The sequence below is a fragment of the Hydra vulgaris genome, chromosome 12 (genome assembly GCF_038396675.1).
Source record: "Hydra vulgaris chromosome 12, alternate assembly HydraT2T_AEP".
NCBI classification, from domain to species: Eukaryota; Metazoa; Cnidaria; class Hydrozoa; order Anthoathecata; family Hydridae; genus Hydra; species Hydra vulgaris.
In genome coordinates, this window is record NC_088931.1 from 33,747,501 (window position 1) to 33,768,435 (window position 20,935).

The 20,935-nt window shown below is 27.9% G+C and overlaps 1 protein-coding gene across 1 annotated transcript in view; it reads right to left on the reverse strand.

Annotated features, from left to right (window-relative positions):
- Positions 1–20,935, reverse strand: part of LOC101238552 (uncharacterized) — a 117,107-nt gene that overhangs the window by 76,305 nt on the left and 19,867 nt on the right. Inside the window, exon 4 of the mRNA XM_065813002.1 lies at positions 9,012–9,197. Within this exon, the coding sequence (XP_065669074.1) occupies positions 9,012–9,197 (186 nt within the window). The remainder of the gene's footprint in view (positions 1–9,011; positions 9,198–20,935) is intronic.

Consider the following 20,935-nt stretch of genomic DNA (forward strand, 5'->3'; position numbering starts at 1 on the left):
CATTTGTAACAGTTCTTCTGCACTTCGCTTTACACCAAGGTTATTTACAATATTTGTAATATTCTTATCAATTATTGTTCTGTTTTCTTCACAAATTGTTAACAGAATTGGCCAGTGTTTTAGATAAGATTCAAGACAATCAGCCAATGTGTTCCATCTGACATCTTGGGGCATTTTAAGTCGTAGCCCCTCTTTTGCTTTATATGTAGCAGCAGCAAAATGGTTGTTTCTAAAATATTTAACAACTTGAACAGCCTGCTCCTTGATGTTTGGAATTGCCAAGTCTTGGGCCAATAGATTGAGAATATGAGCTGAACATCCATATGTAATAACATTAACATCATCTCGAGTTTCCAATTGTTGTCTCATTTTTGACACATTTGCTACGTTATCAGTTACTACACTGCGAACTTTACAACCAAATTGTTTTTCACATTTATTGATAGAATTAACAGCAACATCAACCAAATAGTCAGAAGTATGTGAATGGCCAGAAGTATCAATTGTATCTGCAAGATAGATATCTGAGTTCATTGTTGTTACTGTTGCACAAACTATTGGTTCATTATGAACATTGCTCCACCCATCAATACTCATGGTTACAGACTGATTGTGTAGCAAACCTGAACAGCTAGTTAAACTGTTCTTGTGAACAGTATCTAGTAGTTTTCCACCAATATCGATTCTATTTGGAGGGTTATATCCTGGGCGTAAAAAATGGATCATCTTGATAAACTCTGGATGGTCAACCATTCTGAAAGGCGAGTTAGTAGCATAAATCATTCTGGCTATCTGCTCATCAATAGCTTCTTTTTCAGATTTAGTGGTTTTAATAAGGTATGAATCCAATTTAGTTATCACTGTCTTGCCACTGCTTGGTCTTGTCACTGCCTTTTTATTTGAACACAAAAAACTTGTTTTATCTACAGCAGATTGACTAGATTCAGTTTTCTTAATAGAACATTCTTCAGTTGTCTGGTTGATATTTTCTAAGGTGTCTTGACAAATAATGTTTTTGTCATCTTGAACATCTTTCAGAAAATTACATTTACCAGCACTTTTGTGGCTTCTCATTCAAGCAACCAAACCTTGCATTTGAACACCGCAGCTTTTGCATTTAGCTTTATTACCCTTTTCCCCAATTTCTGCAGGTATTTCTTCAAACCATGTTCAAACTGCATCTCTTTTTCTACCGGCACCAGACATTTTTATTTCTAGTTATATTATTTTTATTTTTAACAAAAAAATAACAAGCAATTATAAATGAATACTGTAATTCAAAAAAATTTGAATATACTCTTATATAAAAGGAATATAGTTATATTTATTATATAATTAGTAACAAAAAAAGAAATTAATGTAATTAGTCAATAAGTTAAACAAGAAGAAAAAAAATTTACTTATATGGATAAAAATCTTACAATAAATTTAAAAATTTAATGATTTATATGACTAATATATATTTTATAATGCATTATCTGACTATTATAACTAATACTAGTTTATGCAGTAGTTATATTTAGCTAGTGCAATTTACTTTAATTTGATTAATCAATAAATAATCATTAAAAATAATTAAAATCAAAAAACTCAATTTAAATCATGATTTTTATTTGTCTGATTTAAATCATGATTTAAATCGATTTAAATCAAAACAACCCTGCTTGAGGATAAAGAATATTAATGCTTTTGGTACTTTTATTTCTCTCAAAGCTACTGGATTTTATGACTAAGTACAACCCAATAGACAATAGACAGAGAGTTTTCAAGGATAGTTTAAATAGCAATGGTATAATCACTTCCTTTGGAGCTTTCAATTTTTAAGATGCTAAAGAGAAAGTCTAGTGGACCAGACTCTAGTGATGATGCTCTAATGGCAATTTTATTCTCATTTTTAGATATTCCTTTTTCCCATTTGTAACTTTTTTAAATCTTTGTAGCAAAGTGCAACACACTTTGATACAAAGATTTAAAAAGACTTTTATTTGAATGGATTTTTAAAAAATTTTAAACTTCTTATTTTATCTATTATTTTAAAACTTTTCCTCCCTTATTATTATTTGCGCTTATAATAATAATTATTTGCGCTTCAGAATCCAGTTGCTTCTTGAAATACATTTGAGATGCTCCTCATTTTATGCCTTCTTTTTAGAATTAACCCTATTTCAATCACTTTTAATTAAATCAAATATGTTTTATTTTTTTTGAATTTAAAAAAAAAAACACTGCTCTTATTCAAAAAAAACTGTTTATCTTTTTTTTGTAGCTGCCTTCAGGGAGGTCTAATGTTTTAAGCATTGTTAAAGTATGATATTCCTTGATCTCAGACAGTTCATTAAACCCAACCTTTTTCAACAAAATGTAAAACTTCCTCAGAATATAGATACACGTGATTAACTGCTTGGTATTATCTCTGGACAATCGAGCATACCATATCTCAGGCCTTGTTACAAGATTTCGCTGCGTAACAAAAACGCGTAACGCATTTCTAAAAAACTCAACTCAGCAAATATATTTTAGTATTGTTAGAAGTTATATTGCGTCACTAGCGTCTTTTCTAGTACCGCATTGTAATTAAAGTTATTTTATTAACGCGTTAAAAATCATACAAACAGTTTTTTTTCTCACTATAACAAAAGTTACAAATAAAATCTAAGTTCCTATTTAAAAAAACATTTTTATTATTTTTTTCAAATATAAACTTTATTTCAAATATAAATTTTATTTTGAAAAAAATATTTTTTTCATAAAATGTAAAATAATATTTGTTTATTTTCTAATAATTTTAGAGTTGGTTTTTGGTTATTTTATTAACTGTTAATAAATTTTTTAATAATGTTTTTAAACAAAAAAGAGTTTTTTTTAATTATTTACCAGTTACCGATAACGTATTCGTGATCATAATTTATGTTCATAAATTAAACGAACGTCATTAAAACTTTTATGTTATTGAATTAACAATAAACAAAATATCTTATTAATAAAATATTAACATCAAAATAAATCGTGCATTTTTTAAACTATTATAACAAAAAATAATTTTTATATTTAAAAAGGAATTTATATATTTAATTCCTTAAGATAAAACTTAAAACACTTTAATTTTTTTAACTTATTTTTAACAACAACAAAAAAAATTATTAAACAAACTGTTTCTTTAACAAAAAATCTATTAGTTTACAATAACGGTTAAATGCTTTTACTTACGCCTTTATTTCTTCTAAATAAACGTCACCTTAACGACATCAAAAGATAATTTAAATATTCTAAAATATAAAAGTTTTTGGGTAGCGCAAAACTGCTGAACGCATAGGCAAATCACCTTTTCGCAGGCAAAATGCAAGCTGCGTAACGCTTCTTAACAAGGCTTGATCTCTTTCCAGAAGCAACTGAACAGCCAATTTTGATGCTGATTTGTATAATACTTAAACATCTCAAATATTACACAAAAAAGTTAACATTGAACATGAAACAAATATAATGCTTGCATTACATGGTTATCATGGACCCTGATAATGTCAACCTAGTTGACCAAAAATGCTACTTATATGGGGTGATAGCTTACACATTAATGTATATTATGAAAAAAATTATGCTTTTTAATTTTGTCCGCAAAAAAAAAATATTTTAAATGTTAAAAATGAGTGAAAGTTCTACCTCATAGCGTGCCAATAAAAACACCTGTTGAATAAGAATTCTTTATAATTAGATAAAAATTAGTGCAAATGTAGCCTATGGCCACCAACTCTGGAAAAAAATTTAAGATTGGTTTAGTGGTTAAAGAATTATGGCAGTTTTAATTTAAATTTACTATTTTTTTACTCGTATTTTTTTTTTATAAAAGGTAGAACTTGATTTAGTGAAAATAAAAAACTTCCTAATTCTAATATCTTAATCATTGGTTCGTTTACAGAAAACTAAAATAAAGTCTTTAAGACATAAAAAAATTCTATATACTAAAAAATATATATACATAGCAAGCCAAAACCAGAGTGAAAATGGAGAAGAAGTTTCTACAGCCTTATTAATAAATAAATTAAAATTTAGAAACTAATTAAGCTATTATAATAATTTTAGAAAATTTAGCAAACAGTCATAAATTTAGTGAACAGCCATGTTTGTTTTTTTACATTTTCTATTCTTCTAAAACTTAATCATTAGATAAAAGGGTTGAAAAGGTTGCTTATTTTATTCAAGATAATAAACAATTAAATAATAACAACAATGATAAAAGTTTACAAAAAAAAAAAACTTGGACTGTCGAAGTAAAGAGTTTATCGGAGTTTTTTTTATTTTTCAGTTGTTGTTTTTTTTAATCGTTTTTTTTTTTGAGATTCTCGTAAATAAAGGCATTTATTAAATGCTAACGTCACTTATTCCACGATTCCGTTACGTCATAATTTCGAGCTTCAATATAATCAAAATTGAAAAACTAGAATAAATAAAAATATTTAAAAAACAAAAAATAAAAACCTGGAGGAGGGGGGAGAGTGGGTTAAAATCAATAAATTGCCGATTAAAATTTTTGTAACCAGTAAAAACTTTTATCATTTTTTTCTTAACTTTTACATAAAAATTTTTTATAATACATCACTGCAGAAATTTTCTGAGTCGGTGGTGCAGATTAAAATCATCCGCCGGATTAATGTAAAGAATACGAGCAAATGATACTGCACTGTCAATTAAGATATCCATAGTTTTAAGTCTTTTTTTATAACACTTTCTGGTCTTTAAAACCTTAAAAACAAATTTATTAGAGTTACTGAAAAAAAAAAAAAATCTTTTAACTGCTATTTTGAGGTGTTAAAAACTATTGCTTTTTTAAAGTAGAACTGCAGTTTGTTAACTTCTTAACTAATTTTTTATTAAAAACAAAAAAGCATATGTCAAATATTATTTTGTACAAGTGAGACCTCAAACAAGAGACACAATGCAAGATTGTCTCATCTGCCGAACTGTTCATTCAAACTGCAAGAAGAAAAAAAAATCTTCTAGAAGAGCTAACCACCAGTGAGAAAGAACCAAGCGTTTGTTGCAACACATGCCAAAGCCTTATTAACCTTTATAAAAATATTGATTAGTTTGACTTGAACTTCATTCAAGCAAAGTCTATATGTTAAAAATGTCATGAATGATTTGGGTTAACAATCAATACTTAACAATAATTATAAGATTATAATATTTATTTTAATTACATATTTATTAACATTAATAACATAATTATAAGAAATTCAGGTCAGGATTAGAATCATCATGTTTACCCTGCTACTTTTTACATGTAACCAAGTACAACCTACCTTGTGTCCTGCTGCCTTGTAAGATTCACTTTACTAGGCAAAAGCTAGGAAAAGTTAACTCTGACTTAAAAACCCCCTGTCTATGATGTCTCCATAAAAATACTCATTAGGGTAGGTCAATTTTAATCCCGCATATTGCGTAATATTGCAGTAGTTAGAGACAGTTAAAATATGATTACTCTCAAAATTTAAGAGATTTTGGATGAAGAATTGCTTGCAGATTTAAATTCTAAGATTTGTAGGATTATGCGAAAAAACACCTTAAAAGGCGTTATATGCAAAAATTGATATTTTAAATATATTCATATTTAATTGTTTTTTAAAATTAACTGCATTTCTGAATGATTTAAGTTTATAATAATTTTATAACAACTTGTTAACTATTTGAAGATTTAAATAGTGAAACTTTTATTTTTATATTTACATAAGAATATCAAAATAAACATTATTTTTACAATTTAAAACATTTTGAACATGGTTATATATATTTAGGAAAACATTTTCAATTAAAAAATATCATCATAAGAATGGGAATAATGCCCTTTCGAAACATATGCTTTATGCATCTTCTTGCTAAGTAGTTTAGTTAAAATGCAGCTGTATCGATTCTCGAATCCATAGACATACTGGTATGCTTGTGACACAAGTTTTACCGCTTGCTCAACACTCTGGGAGTGAGATGGAAAGTCAGGGATTTCAGGTTCAACATTATTGTCACTCATATATTGGATTTGCTCAATTGAAAAATGTTGTGTTATTGGGGGCTCCTTAAATTTAGTATTGATGATGTCAAGCAACTCATACCAATGATAAGCATTAAAATTAATTTTCAGAATTTTCTTCAAATTTACTTCCAAACTTTTGTTGTTTACTCTATAAATATAAATCAAAGGCAATTACCACATTTTATGTGTCTTTTTTTTTTAATTTATTTTAGTTAATTATAAAAAAAAATACCTTTGCCTTGGTGCCAGTAAGATTTGAAAACCAAAGTTTCATATATTGCTGTCATTATCTTTAAAAATGGCATAAAAAATATTTTCATGTTTTAGACACAATGCGTTGTTTTTAATGTTTTTTTTTAACAATATGTTTAACATCATCAAAGGGGAGATAATTTATTCTAGTAATAGTAGAAAAAATAAGGCGTGGGGATTCGTGAAATTTTGAAGATTTTTTTATTTCAAACCAGAAACTTTACCAATACCTATTCCTTTGCAATATTCAAATAAAAGTCTTTGATCGCAACTAAGGTCTGTTAGTATTTCTTCTGGAATATATCTATCTACAATTGGGTTTTCAATACATTCAAACAAAACTTGACTTCTATCCTGAATATTTTCAGCACATCTTTTGCCAAGTAGACCACTGAAGCTTCTTGGCCCGGTTGTGTCACCATCAAGTTTCACAAAAAGAGCTCGTAACGGATGTTCATTTTGATGTAAGGCGCATCCAATTAGATGTAGTTTTCTTTTTTAAAACTCTTCTAGTTTTACCACTAAGCCACTTATTGGTCCAGTATTGGTAGCAGTATTATCAAGAAGAACAGCTTGTATACTTTCCAAACTGTTATGTTCTTGTAAAACACTGAACGTTTCGGTACCAAGAACTAAGAGTGTAGCACCAGCGACAGGAATCGTCCTATGAGTCAAATAATTTCCACTCAATTCTCCATCTTCATAAGTAAATGTGAGGTGATGTTCAGGTTTAATGCATTTCTTTAGTACTTCTCCTTGAGGTGAGTTTATTACTTTACTTGTTTTAGTTATCTGATCGAGCTTGCTATCAACCCCAAGACAAAGTAACTGTTTTTTTTGTTCTGAGTCCACATCTTCACTAACGATTTTTACTTTTGACTTGGCCCTATCTAATTTGAATTTGTCAATCAAAATATCTTTTATATCAACATCATTTTTCAGGAGATATTTTATGTCATGTAGTATAGCATTTGCAAGGGCTGCACCTACGTTTGACGAACACTTGTTTCTGACTAGTTCCATTGCAAATCTTGGAAGTTTAACCAAGCTGTATTTTCCAATAGGATTATTTATTGGTTTCCATTCACCTTCATCCTAAAAAAAGTTAATAATATAAAATACTTTTTGTTTCATCTACTACAAATTTTTCATGTATTTACAAAATATTTATCTCCATAATGGTTAAACCATTTGTTTCTTCAATTAAGTTTACGTGTGGTATGAGGGATTCATCTTCATCAACTAGCTTATGAAATTTTTTTTTTCGTTCTTTATCAAGTCTTTGAATCCTGTCTTCAAGAGGTACTTTATTACTTTGAGAGCAAAGGCATACAATATGTTCTTCTATGCAATTTTCTTTATTACATGAAACTTTTCTGTCACTACAGGGAAACACATCTAATGAACAGGAACATGCAGAAATATCAAAAAGTTTGTCTAAGTTTGCATCAAGATTTCTTTTAGCGCTTGCTTTTCCGTGCTTGCAATTAATATCCTTATCAAGTACAAGAAGATCTTTAACTTTTCTATTAATAGATTTGTTCATTATAAGAGGTAAATTTGGGTTTACTGTAGCCCAAATTGATTTTATGTTATTGCTTTTTGCTGAGTCACTAATACAATATCTGCATTTGGATTTATATGAACAAGGTAGTAATAGTACTGAATAACCTGTCTAAAAGTGCTTGGATCTGTTATTGATAATTCACATGGGCCAACACAACTTTTTTTTTCACTTTTCATCCGTGTGATTGTAGCCTTTACTTTTGGCATTTCTCGTGGACTAATTATATATGTTCACTGTATTAAAGTATAACACTTAGAGTCATGGGCAACAGCGTGACTTTTTAGAGGGGGTGAAAGCATCAAAAAAACCTAAAATATCAAAACTTACTATTAAAAATCTGCTTTGCTAAAAAATAAAGAAATAAAACCCTTTTGAAAAAATTTGGCGGCCCAAGCCCCCTCATTTTTTCATTCAGGAATTGAGTAAAACCATTAGTTCCTCCGACTAAATTAAGTAAATCCATTAGTTCCTTCGTTAAGTTGCAAAACAAAAATTATTTAATATAAACAGGTAAAAACATTACTCTAAATATAATAATCATAAGTATTTACCTTTGATTTTAAAAGATTTCTTTAACTTGCAAATTTTTTTTTTGAACCTACTTTTAAATACCATATATTTAATTGTAAAACCAACTTTTAAATACAAACAAGATACAATACTTTTAAATATAAACAAGAACTTTTAAATACAAAAAAGATTTGCAAAATTTAAATGCGTCTACACGATTTAGAGAAAATTTATTGGTTTCTTAAAACAATTGCGCTTTTTAAGAAATCATTTATTGGTTACTTTATAAATTCGAAACGAGATATTTTAAAACGAGATTATTAGACTTAAAATAAAATATTTCAACATTTGAAATTAACAATTTAGCAAAACTAGTCCAAAATTAAGACTTGAAATGTAAATCCGCAAGCCATTTTTAAACCAGGATACTTGAGATTTGGCAAAACCTCATTTCTAACCTAGACACAATAACTGCAACATTACGCAACTTAAAATTCAAAAAAAAAGCTAAAATCGACCTACCCTAATACTCATCCTACGCAGATGTTGATTTTTGACAAAATGAATCTCTATTTGTACTTATGATAACTTATACAAATGTCTAAAACAACAACTAATAAACTAAACCACTAAAATTTTAAAAATTCAAAAAATTCTTACTAAGCCATCACAGTAACTGAGAACAATGAGCAGATTTCCATCTGATGGTCCAGAATAAAAACAAGTTTGATTCACTAAAATTGTTTGTTCTAATATATTGTTTGAGCTCAAATATTGAACAGGAACACCTTCAAAGTAAATTTGAGGCTGAACAGAAATATTATAAAAGTTTCCAAAAGCTGAAATCTAAAGTAGAAATAAAAATTAAATACATCAAAAAATTTAAACTAATTACAAACTAAAATATTACAAAAAACAAATTTTTTTTTACAGTTTATTTTTTACAGTTTATTTTATTACTTTGTTAAGAAAAAAGTACAAACTACAAAAATGTACAAAACAATGACAAAAGCATAACAATCAAACTTAACACAACTTTTTGTTTCATTTTACATAAACACGTATTCAATAAATTTTTTTTAAACCTATAAGGTTGAATCCAAAATAGATAAATGTTCATCGTTAAATTAAAAGTACAAAATTTACAAAAGTACAAAAAAATCTTTAAATCAAGTCTAACTTTATTTTTGTTCAATCAGATGTTTTGCTTTGAAAGTTCAAAACAAGGGAAGAATTCTCATTGCTTGTTTAAGAAGTATAGATATTCATTTTTTGCTTCTCCCTCTTCACACACATATACACACACACACACACATACGCACATATGTGTGTGTCTATATATATATATATATATATATATATATATATATATATATATATATATATATATATATATATATATATATATATATATATATATATATATATATATATATATATATATGTACATATATATATATATATATGTACATATATATATATATGTACATATATATATGTACATATATACTTATATATATTTACATATATATGTATGTATATATATATATATATATGTATATATATATGTATATATATATATATATATGTACATACTAATATGTATATATTAGGGTGAGCCATTTTTCAAAAAAATTTTCAAAGAAAAATAACTTAAAACACACTAATTTTATATAATTTTTAAAAATGTTTATTTAGAATGATGCTTGCAATCGAATATAACTCATATCTGTCACAAACAAAAACAAACTTTATTTTTCGAAATTTATTCTTTTTGTATAAACTGCTATTTATAACCTTTACTTTAAAATCAAAAGAAGATTTAAAAAAAAGTGAAAATGCTACCAAAAATCACATGATCGCTTTCAAAGACCTTTTTATTTGAAAATAAAAAAGTCTTAGAGAAAGGTTGTGAAAAACAGTTAGTCACAAATGAGGAAATTATTCTTAACTTTTATTACAGGTATGATTAAAATTGAATTGATTATAAAGTTATCATTCAATATATTAACCAAGTAACTAAATTTTAGTTTGAAAAACGGAAATTACAAAATCTAAATTTATTCTTGATAACTCAAGCGTTTAGACAAAAATACTCCCGCCAAAACTTTGATTGGTTGTTCTTCCCTAGATGAAATGATGTCAGCATGCTCTGGACAAGCAATATATCCTCAGAACTACATTCTTTTTGCTATAAAGAAACCCTGGATTGATGGAGGATATGATGCAGCATATTTCATAACAAGCACATATATATTCATACATGTATATATATATAATATATTTATATTATATAAATTATATATATATATATATATATATATATATATATATATATATATATATATATATATATATATATATATATATGTATATACATATACATGTATATATATATATATATATATATATATATATATATTATATATACATATACATGTATATATATATATATATATTATATATATATACATATATATATATATATATATATATATATATATATATATATATATTATCTATCGAATAAAAGCAAGAATTAATATATAGTACTATTTTATTAACATTTTTAGTGTAATAGGTTGTAATCAAAAATTTCAATAAAAATTAGCATGGGTAAGACATAAGAGTAAGGGCATAAGTCCAAGCAAAATTTCAGAAGTTAAAGCACTTTTACAACATTCAGAGCATTCACAACAGAAAATTGCTAAAATGTGTAAAGTTTTGCAACCTTTTGTTAATAAAGTTAAACACAAAATGGAAATTGAAATCATTCTTTCTCCATAAAGGAAAGGATGGAGTGGGTCAAAACATAAAACCACTCCCAGGACAGACAGAATTATAGGAGACATTTGTCTGGAAAATAGAAAAAAACCATCCCTCTTGCTGTAAAAACTTGTTCAAGAGTCTGGAGTACAAGTTTCAGAATGCACACTGAGGAAACGTCTGGCTGAAGTTGGTTTAATATTACACAAATCGGCTAAAAAACCAAGGCTAACTCCAGCAATGATAAAAAGAGATTGCAATAGGCAAAAAATCTCAAGTATACGACTATTGGAGATTGGGAGCGTGTAAGTTTATCAATTTTGAATAAAGTATTGTTAAAAAAGTGTTTAAATGTTGACTTTTGAGATCTTGTTGGACGAAGCCACCTTCGTCCGAACAAGACCAAAGGAAAAATATCATCCAGATTGCATTGTACAAACTAATAAACATCCAACTAAAGTTATGGTGTGATCAGTTAACAGTAGTAAAGGCATAGGAAGACTATATATTGTCTATGGGATGATGAACCAAATACAGTATCAAGAGGTTATGGAGAGCCAACTTATCCCCCAAATACAAGAATGGTTTCCAAACAACAATACATTTACGTTTATGCATGATAGTGCTCCATGCCATAAAGCTAAAAGGATCACAAACTTTCTTAAAACAAAAATATCTTCGTTTTAGATTGGCCAGGGAACTCTCCTGACCTGAATCTGATTGAGAATTTGTGGAACATTCTCAAGAAGGAAATCTTATCCGAGGTTTCAACAAACAAAAGAGATTTTTTTTTTGTTTTATTTTGTTTTTGTAACTCACTTTCCCAAGGCCGAGAAGGCCACTACAGATGAGGAGGCTACTTGTGGTTATAACCCTCTCTCAACTCTATAACTCCAAAACCCAAACCTTGGCAAACAAGGCCGCTGCACGGAGAAACAAGTTGAGCGTGGTACTACCAGGGGCGTGGTGGGAATCATACTCGAAACCTCACGCTTATGAAGCGAGCGCTCAATCACTACACCACTACCGCATAATTCGATTGAAAAATTATATAAATATATATATATATATATATATATATATATATATATATATATATATATATATATATAAATGGATTCTGACTATTCAGCAGACGAAATTAAATTAGGTACTATTGCTTCACCAGCATTATTTATATAATATATATATATATATATATATATACATTTATAAGTATATATATTTATATATATATATAGATATATATATATATATATATATATATATATATATATATATATATATATATATATATATATATATATATACTTACATATATATACAGTATTAGACAAAACATTTGCAACCAACATCGAACAATGCTAAAAAGTGTTCCTAAATTAAGCATGCCATGACATGAGCAATCAGCTGACAGGTGACAGCACACTGGCAGAATTTCGTTGACAAGTGCCATTTTGCAGTGGACAAAACAAGTGCAACTTTTTTGGTTTGTTTCATTTTTTTAAGTCTGGTCCGTGTCAACGTCACAAAAGTTTTTTAATAATTAAAGGAAGTATCCAGAAGTTTCCAGAAGCATGCAGAAGCTTCCAGAAGTTTCCAGAAGAAGCATCTGGAAGCATCCAGTAGGATCCAGAAATATCCAGAAACATTCAGAAGCATCCAGACACATCCAGAAGCTTCCAGAAGCATCGAAAAGAAACATTTAGAATCTTCCAGAACAGGTTCACACAGGTTCATTTTACTATATAAGAGACATGTAAATCGACATGTAATTCAGTCAGTATATGGGAGTCAATCAGTCAGTATTATCAAGACAGTTTATCGAAGTGAGTTTTATCAAAGTGTTTTATCAAAGAACATCAATACAAGAAGTGAAATACAACAAGTGTTTCATTACATCAATACAGTCCACATCCAACCAAGACGTTGTGTTCCACAGAGCATTATTGTATCATCTCAAGGTAAATGTAACACGGTTAGCCTTGAGAAGCGTGATTATTAATTTTTATGACTTCAAGTGCAAAAATGGTTCCTGACAGTCTTGGATTGGAACTAAGAAAGAAAATTATTGGCGATTACGTAAGTGGAATGTCACAAAAAAGTATTTATGATAAATATCGCGTGAAAAAATGGACCATATCAAGACTATGTTCCAAATATCAATCTATGGGGAAGTTGGCAGCAGATAACAAAGGTGGAAGACCGCGTTCCACCACTTCTAGAGAGGATTCTATGATCGTCAGATCCGTCAAGAAGGATCCCTGAATATCATTAGTCGAAATACGAAAGCAATTAGAGCTGCCTGTATCGGACCGAACAATCAGACGACGTGCTGTTGAAGCCGGATTGTTTTCTCAACGCCCTGCAAAGAAACCGCTGATTTCACTAAAAAACCAGAAGAAAAGACTCCTGTTTGCTACATCTCATATTGACTGGAATGTGCAGAAATGGCGAACTGTCCTGTTCAGTGATGAATCGAAGTTCAACATCATTGGGAGCGATGGCATTTGCTGTGTACGTCGACCGGCCGGAAAACGCCTTGATTTATGTTACTGCCATAAGACCGTGAAGCATGGTGGAGGCAATGTAATGGTCTGGGGGTGTTTTTCTGCTAACGGTCGAGGTCCAATACATCGTCACAATGGAATAATGGACCGTTTTATGTATAAAAATATCCTGAAAGATGTTATGTTACCTCATGCTGAATGGAATATGCCAATAAAATGGGTTTTTCAGCAAGACAACGATCCAAAACACACTGCAAACGTAGTCAAGCAGTGGTTTCAAGACAACCATCTACCAGTGATGGATTGGTCGCATCAATCTCCGGATCTCAACCCTATCGAGAACCTGTGGGAGATCGTCAACGGCAGAATTAATCGTGAAGGTGTTTGTAATAAGGATCAACTGTTTGAACAAATCCAAAAGGCCTGGGCAACGATTCCACAAAGTTTCATTGATCACCTGATCGAATCTATGCCTCGAAGATGCAAGGCTGTGATCGACAACAAAGGATTCGCCACGAAATATTGATAGCGAAATACAGCTTGGTCAACATTTTGTCGAGTTGCACTTGTTTTGTCCAGAAGGAAATCAACTTTTTTTAATACTTTTGATTAATTTATTAATTTTCGTGTACAAATAATGAACTTTGTGATGAATAAAACTTGAAGAACTTTGACTCTAAACAGTTACATAATTATTTCTCTAAATTGAAAAATTGCAGCACTTTTATATAAAGAAACTAAATTAGCATTATTTGGTTGCACTCGTTTTGTTGGATACTGTATATATAAATATATATATATATATATATATATATATATATATATATATATATATATATATATATTTATATATATATATATATATATATATATATATATATATATATATATATATATATATATATATATATATATATATATATATATATATATATATATATATGTATATATACATATATATATATATGCAGTGCTCGAAGTGGGAAAAAAAAAGGTAGCGGGATGGTTTTTAATATTTTCTAATCACCATCCTACCTATCCTAAAATTATAGATTTCGTATTTTGTGTAGATTAAATAAAGCAATTATAAATCCCTAGAGTATCCCTATAGTAAAAAACCTATATTAAAAAAACAACTTGAGGTCCGTTATATTCTTAAGAGACTATCACCGTAAAATATTGAGTTGAGTTTCACATCAAACGTCATTAAGCAATCAAAAAACAATGGTATATTTAAACATTTTATTTTTAAACAAGTTTTATTTTTTTTTATATACTAATTTTTAAATAATTGAAAAAAAATTCGGTCAGAATATCTTTTAAAATGTTTCACTTTCATTTATAGACATTAATGCCGGCGCTTCACAATTCCTAAAATTAGCATCGCGATGTCCTTTCCCAAACCACTTAATGACATAATCCTTTGGATCGAAATGCGTAATTGGTGGACCTACTAATGAAATGAACATTAAACTCGACACAGTTTTTATTAATAAAGAGTTTCGCAAGGAAGATTAGATTATATTCATAGTAGAAAAAGAACGTGTTCTATTAAAGTTGGTGAATTACAATTATTACGTATACGTGGTAAAAGTCACGTAGGTAAACGCGATGAAAGTCACACACTCATTTATGGTTTTTAATGACTATTGTTGTTTTATAATTCTCATGGGAATTATAACTTTGTATTTATATACAATTTTTTGTAATAAAACAGAAGGTTGAAAAAGGCTTAGATAGTTGTTTTTAATATATGTATATAAGCGAATACAAGAATGCAACAGAACGCTCACATTCAGCTGTTGAAACAATCAAGGTATTTATAGCAGTTCTCAGAGGCTGAAGATCATTAGGGGTTTTATTACAGTCACCAGTGGAAATGTATTCACGAAACCCTTGAACTGCCGTAATTTCACAAATATTTAAAGTTTTTGCTAATTGTCTAATATCGTTATCTCCAAAGCATGAATCTTGGTCTGCAAACCATTGTGGCTTATCAAAAAATTGTAAATTTTTTATTAAATTATCGTATTTTTCTTTGTTTGGATCATTTTCTTTGTCTTGTAAAGATTTATGCGCAGCTCTAGTTGTAAACGTTCTAGAATCAAGATTTTCACTTAGTTTTCAAAAAAATTCATTTTGATTAATTTTAGAAACTTTTCTGATCTGTAGTTTGACGCCTTTAAATTCAAACTTTTCTGCTGCAAGCTGCGTTTGCGAATAATATTCACCTGAATTATTTCTCATTGATTGAAATATATGGTATTTTAAGGTGATAAGCGATGTGCATCAGGTAAAGAAGTTTGCCTATTTTTTAATTTTTTAGAAAGATGTTCTAGTTCTATTAAAGCATCTAGCATTAGTCCCATGTTGAGTATGAAATTGATATCACATAATTTATTTTTAAGACCTGCATATTGGGCTCTATCTCCTCCATTACGCCTTTAATCCAATGAAGATTTATGAAAGTGTTGATACAATGCTGCATAATTGTTCCAAACAGCCATCACAGATCGAGCGCTAGACAACACCCATCTAGTGCCTAGAATTCGTCCAATGAAATTTAGTTTTACACTTAAAGCCATAGCAACAGTTTCCAGTTCTTTTTTGTTTTTAGGAGATGCACTGTAAATGGAATATAATTTATCAAAAAAGCTTTTCATGTGACAAATTGGTAAGATATTGCGCACAACATCATTTACTGCTAACTCTAATCGGTGATTGCTACAATGCCATAAAATCAAATTAGGAAACTGATTCAAAAGTAACTGGGGCACGCCTGCTTTTTTGCTAAGCATATTAGAAGCACCATCACATGAAAAAGACACCCAATTATGTAATAAAAAATTGTTGTCAAAACCAAAATCGTGTAAAGCACATATAAAAGAGTTTGCAATAGACGAGACCTGTATTTGTTAATTCAATAAGATCAAAATAAATACTATGGACAATATTTATTTCTGGAATGTTCACTCTCAAGCAGATTGACAGAGCAGACTTTTTGCTCATTGTGGTAGATTCGTCTATCATAAACCCTAATTTATTATCGTTATGAAGAATATATTTTACAAGCTTAATGTGCATTTCATTTGAAATGTGATAAACAATATCAGCGCATGTGTGATCAGATTGTAAAATATGTCCCATGTCTAAACCATTTTCTACCTGTAATAATATTAGTTCTTTCAAATCAGAAAATGGACGATTCATTTTTGCAATCTGATAAACAGTGTGAAATATGCGGTAGGTAGTTTCGTGCTGATTGATCTGCATTTTTGAACTAAACATCTCTATGGTGTTTTTTTTGGACTGAGAAATAATTTTACAAGCCTTTTTGTGTGCAACTGATAGTTTATGGCTTGAAAGCTTTTTCCTCATTAATTGTTGTTTTTTTTTCTTTTGTTTCGCCATACTCCTTAACGTTGCCAAGCGTCCACTCGCTAGCCAATTTTATTCTTTGAGATTTATTTGCTGATTTACAAAAAGAACAACCAAGACCTGTTAATGAAACTGTCAACCAGTCAAATGTTTTTAATTTCTCCTAGGATTGGCTAGTTTTATTACTCGAAAAATCTGTCACTTCTTTATTTATTTCAGTGTCATTTTCCAAATTACTTTTAGAACTATCACTGCTTAACTTTCTTTTCCTTCCGCTTGCTAGCCATTTATCCATATTTATAATAAGTAAATTTTTTTTAAATCATAACATTTTATGTTGAGTAAATCTACTGTGCACTATATTTTATTTCTTCAAAAAAAACTCTAATGATACTTGATGAAAAAAAAGCCAATGTCACTTTTTGTTGCTTGGTAACTTTTTATTTAAAATACAAAAGAAAAGACGCAATGTTTTATAATTATCGATTTAGTTTTTTAACTTTCTAACGCAAATTTTTAAATAACAGCTGAGACTTTAGTTCATTTAAATTCGCATATTGCAGCAAACTTTAAAATCGTTTTTACAAGTTTATTTATAAAAGAAAAATAAAATAAAATTTCCATTAATTTATTATGTACCGGGATGGCATCCCACCCCAAAAAATGCATTAAAAAATATACATATATATATATATATATATTAATATACATATATATATATATATATATATATATATATATATATATATATATATATATATATATATATATATATATATATATATATATATATATATATATATATATATATATATATTTATATATATATATATATATATATATATATATATATATATATATGTATATACATATATATATAAATATATATATGTATATACATACAGGGCTTGTGATGAAGCGAGCGCGATCGCGCTTTGCTCGTAAAACGCGCTCGTAAACGGTATTTTCAAACGTTCTAGGCGCGATAAACAACGCTCGTTCAGCTTATAACGAGCGTATAAAATAACGCTTGTCCAATAGTTCGGGATTATTTTTTTATTTTCATAAAATATTTAAAAAAGATTTTTTATTAAAGATATACTATTATCAAAGCACTAATATAAAATATAAAAAGCACTACGTCGTTCTCTTTTGCACTAACGTAATGAATGAGCAGTTTGAAGTCGTTAATAGTCACTAATTTCTATTATGGAATGTGCACGTGGAAACACAAAGTGAATACAAAAATGCGCAAATAAAATAAGAATAGAAAATTAGAAAACCACTATAAGAAAATTAAAACTTTATTTTTAATCTATTTAGAGTATTTTTAATCTTGTGAAAATATCAAGTAAGATTTATTTGATTTATTGTTTTTAATATTCCACACATCGTTTATAATAAAAATAAATATTAATAATAGAGTAATTTTTAAAATTAGTTTTTGTTTATAGTATAGGTTTTTTTATTAACTATTATTTATTTTAACTCAAATTTAAAACGATTCTGTTGTTTAGAATGTTCGCAATCGCATTCGAAAAGGAAACAAAGTAATAACGTCAACATTTATTAAATGGAAAGTTATTATTCTAATTTATTATTATTTCAAATTATTCTTGTGTTATTTTTTTAAGGTTAAAAAAACGTAATTTAAAAAAGAAATTTTAGAAAAAAATTAAATAATTAATTTGAATAAAAAATATCTAAAAATATAAAAACCATTAACCGTTAATTAAGTTTACCGCGTAACATTTTAAAATGCATATATCAAAACAACGAATCAAAACACTAAATTATACTTCAATACTAAATCAATAAGAAGTTGCGTTTTTGTTTGATATTATTTTTTTATTAATATAAATAGTTAAAAATAAAATCGCGATCTGACAATATACAAGAAGTTTGGAAGTATAAAAATCTACTTCGTTGAAGTAGTTTCATGACTGTGATACTAATTCAAACATTTTTTGACGAAAGAATTATGTAACAAATAAAAAAAGATTTAAAAAAATAAAAAGCTTTTTATGAGCATCGCCTTCAGCAATTTTCATGATCGCGCTCGCCGACGTTATTTCGAGCGCACATAATCACGCTCGATGAAAGCATTTTCTAATTTTACGAGCGCGATTTAACACGCTTGACGATTTTCTTCATCACGAGCCCTGTACATATATATATATATATATATATATATATATATATATATATATATATATATATATATATATATATAATATATATATATATATAGATCTATAGTTTGTTGGCTTTGGGAAGAGCGGAAGGAAAAAAGTGATTCTTACGCCAACATATACGTCACTTTTAATTACTTTTAACTTTCGTCCAACATTTCCGTGTTGGACGAAAGTAAAAACCATTAATTTAATTACAAATTAATCGTTTTTTAAAAAAACCACAAAAACGCAAATTTAATTGACCGGAATGTTTTTAAAACGTTTTGAATGTTTTTAACAATATAAACAAAGTTTTTATTTTTATTTTTTTTAATAAAATGTTTTTATTTTTATTTTTTTTAATAAAATGTTTTTATTTTTATTTTTTTTCAGTAAATCATGCGCGGAGTGTTGCTACATCGACTATCTTATAGCCTGACTCGCAAGGGAGTGCTGCTACATCGACTGACAAATAGCCTGACTCGCAAGGGAGTGCTGCTACATCGACTGACAAATAGCCTGACTCGCAAGGGAGTGCTGCTACATCGACTGACAAATAGCCTGACCCGCAAGGGAGTGCTGCTACATCGACTGAGGGTTTGGTTGGGGCAGGCAGTCTATCATTATTAAAAAAAAAAAATTCCGGTCTTGCATTTTAATTTTTACTTTTTGTCAACAAAATATCGAAAAAACTTTCGGACAACATCTAAGGGTTGTATATATATATATATATATATAAATATATATATACATATTTGTGTATAGTTATATATATATATATATATATATAATATATGACTATATATATATATATATATATATATATATATATATATATATATATATATATATATATATATATATATATATATATATATATATATATATATATATATATATATATATATATATATATATATATATATATATATATATATATATATATATATATATATATATATATATATATATATATACAACCCGTAGATGTTGTCCGAAAGTTTTTTCCATATTTTGTTGACAAAAAGTAAAAATTAAAATGCAAGACCGGAATTTTTTTTTTTAATAATGATAGACTGCCTGCCCCAACCAAACCCTCAGTCGATGTAGCAGCACTCCCTTGCGGGTCAGGCTATTTGTCAGTCGATGTAGCAGCACTCCCTTGCGAGTCAGGCTATTTGTCAGTCGATGTAGCAGCACTCCCTTGCGAGTCAGGCTATAAGATAGTCGATGTAGCAACACTCCGCGCATGATTTACAGTAAAAAAAATAAAAATAAAAACATTTTATTAAAAAGGATAAAAATAAAAATATTTTATTAAAAAAAATAAAAATAAAAACATTGTTTATATTGTTAAAAACATTCACAATGTTTTTAAAACATTCTGGTCAATTAAATTTGCGTTTTTGTGGTTTTTTTAAAAAACGATTAATTTGTAATTAAATTAATGGTTTTTACTTTCGTCCAACACGGAAATGTTGGACGAAAGTTAAAAGTAATTAAAAGTGACGTATATGTTGGCGTAAGAATCACTTTTTTCCTTCCGCTCTTCCCAAAGCCAACAAACTATAGATCTATATATATATATATATATATATATATATATATATATATATATATATATATATATATATATATATATATATATATATATATATATATATATAATTTTTTTATTTTATAAATCTTTATTTAAAATTGATTAGCATTACAAGTAATGAATTGTACAATTTTATCTGTATATATATATATATAT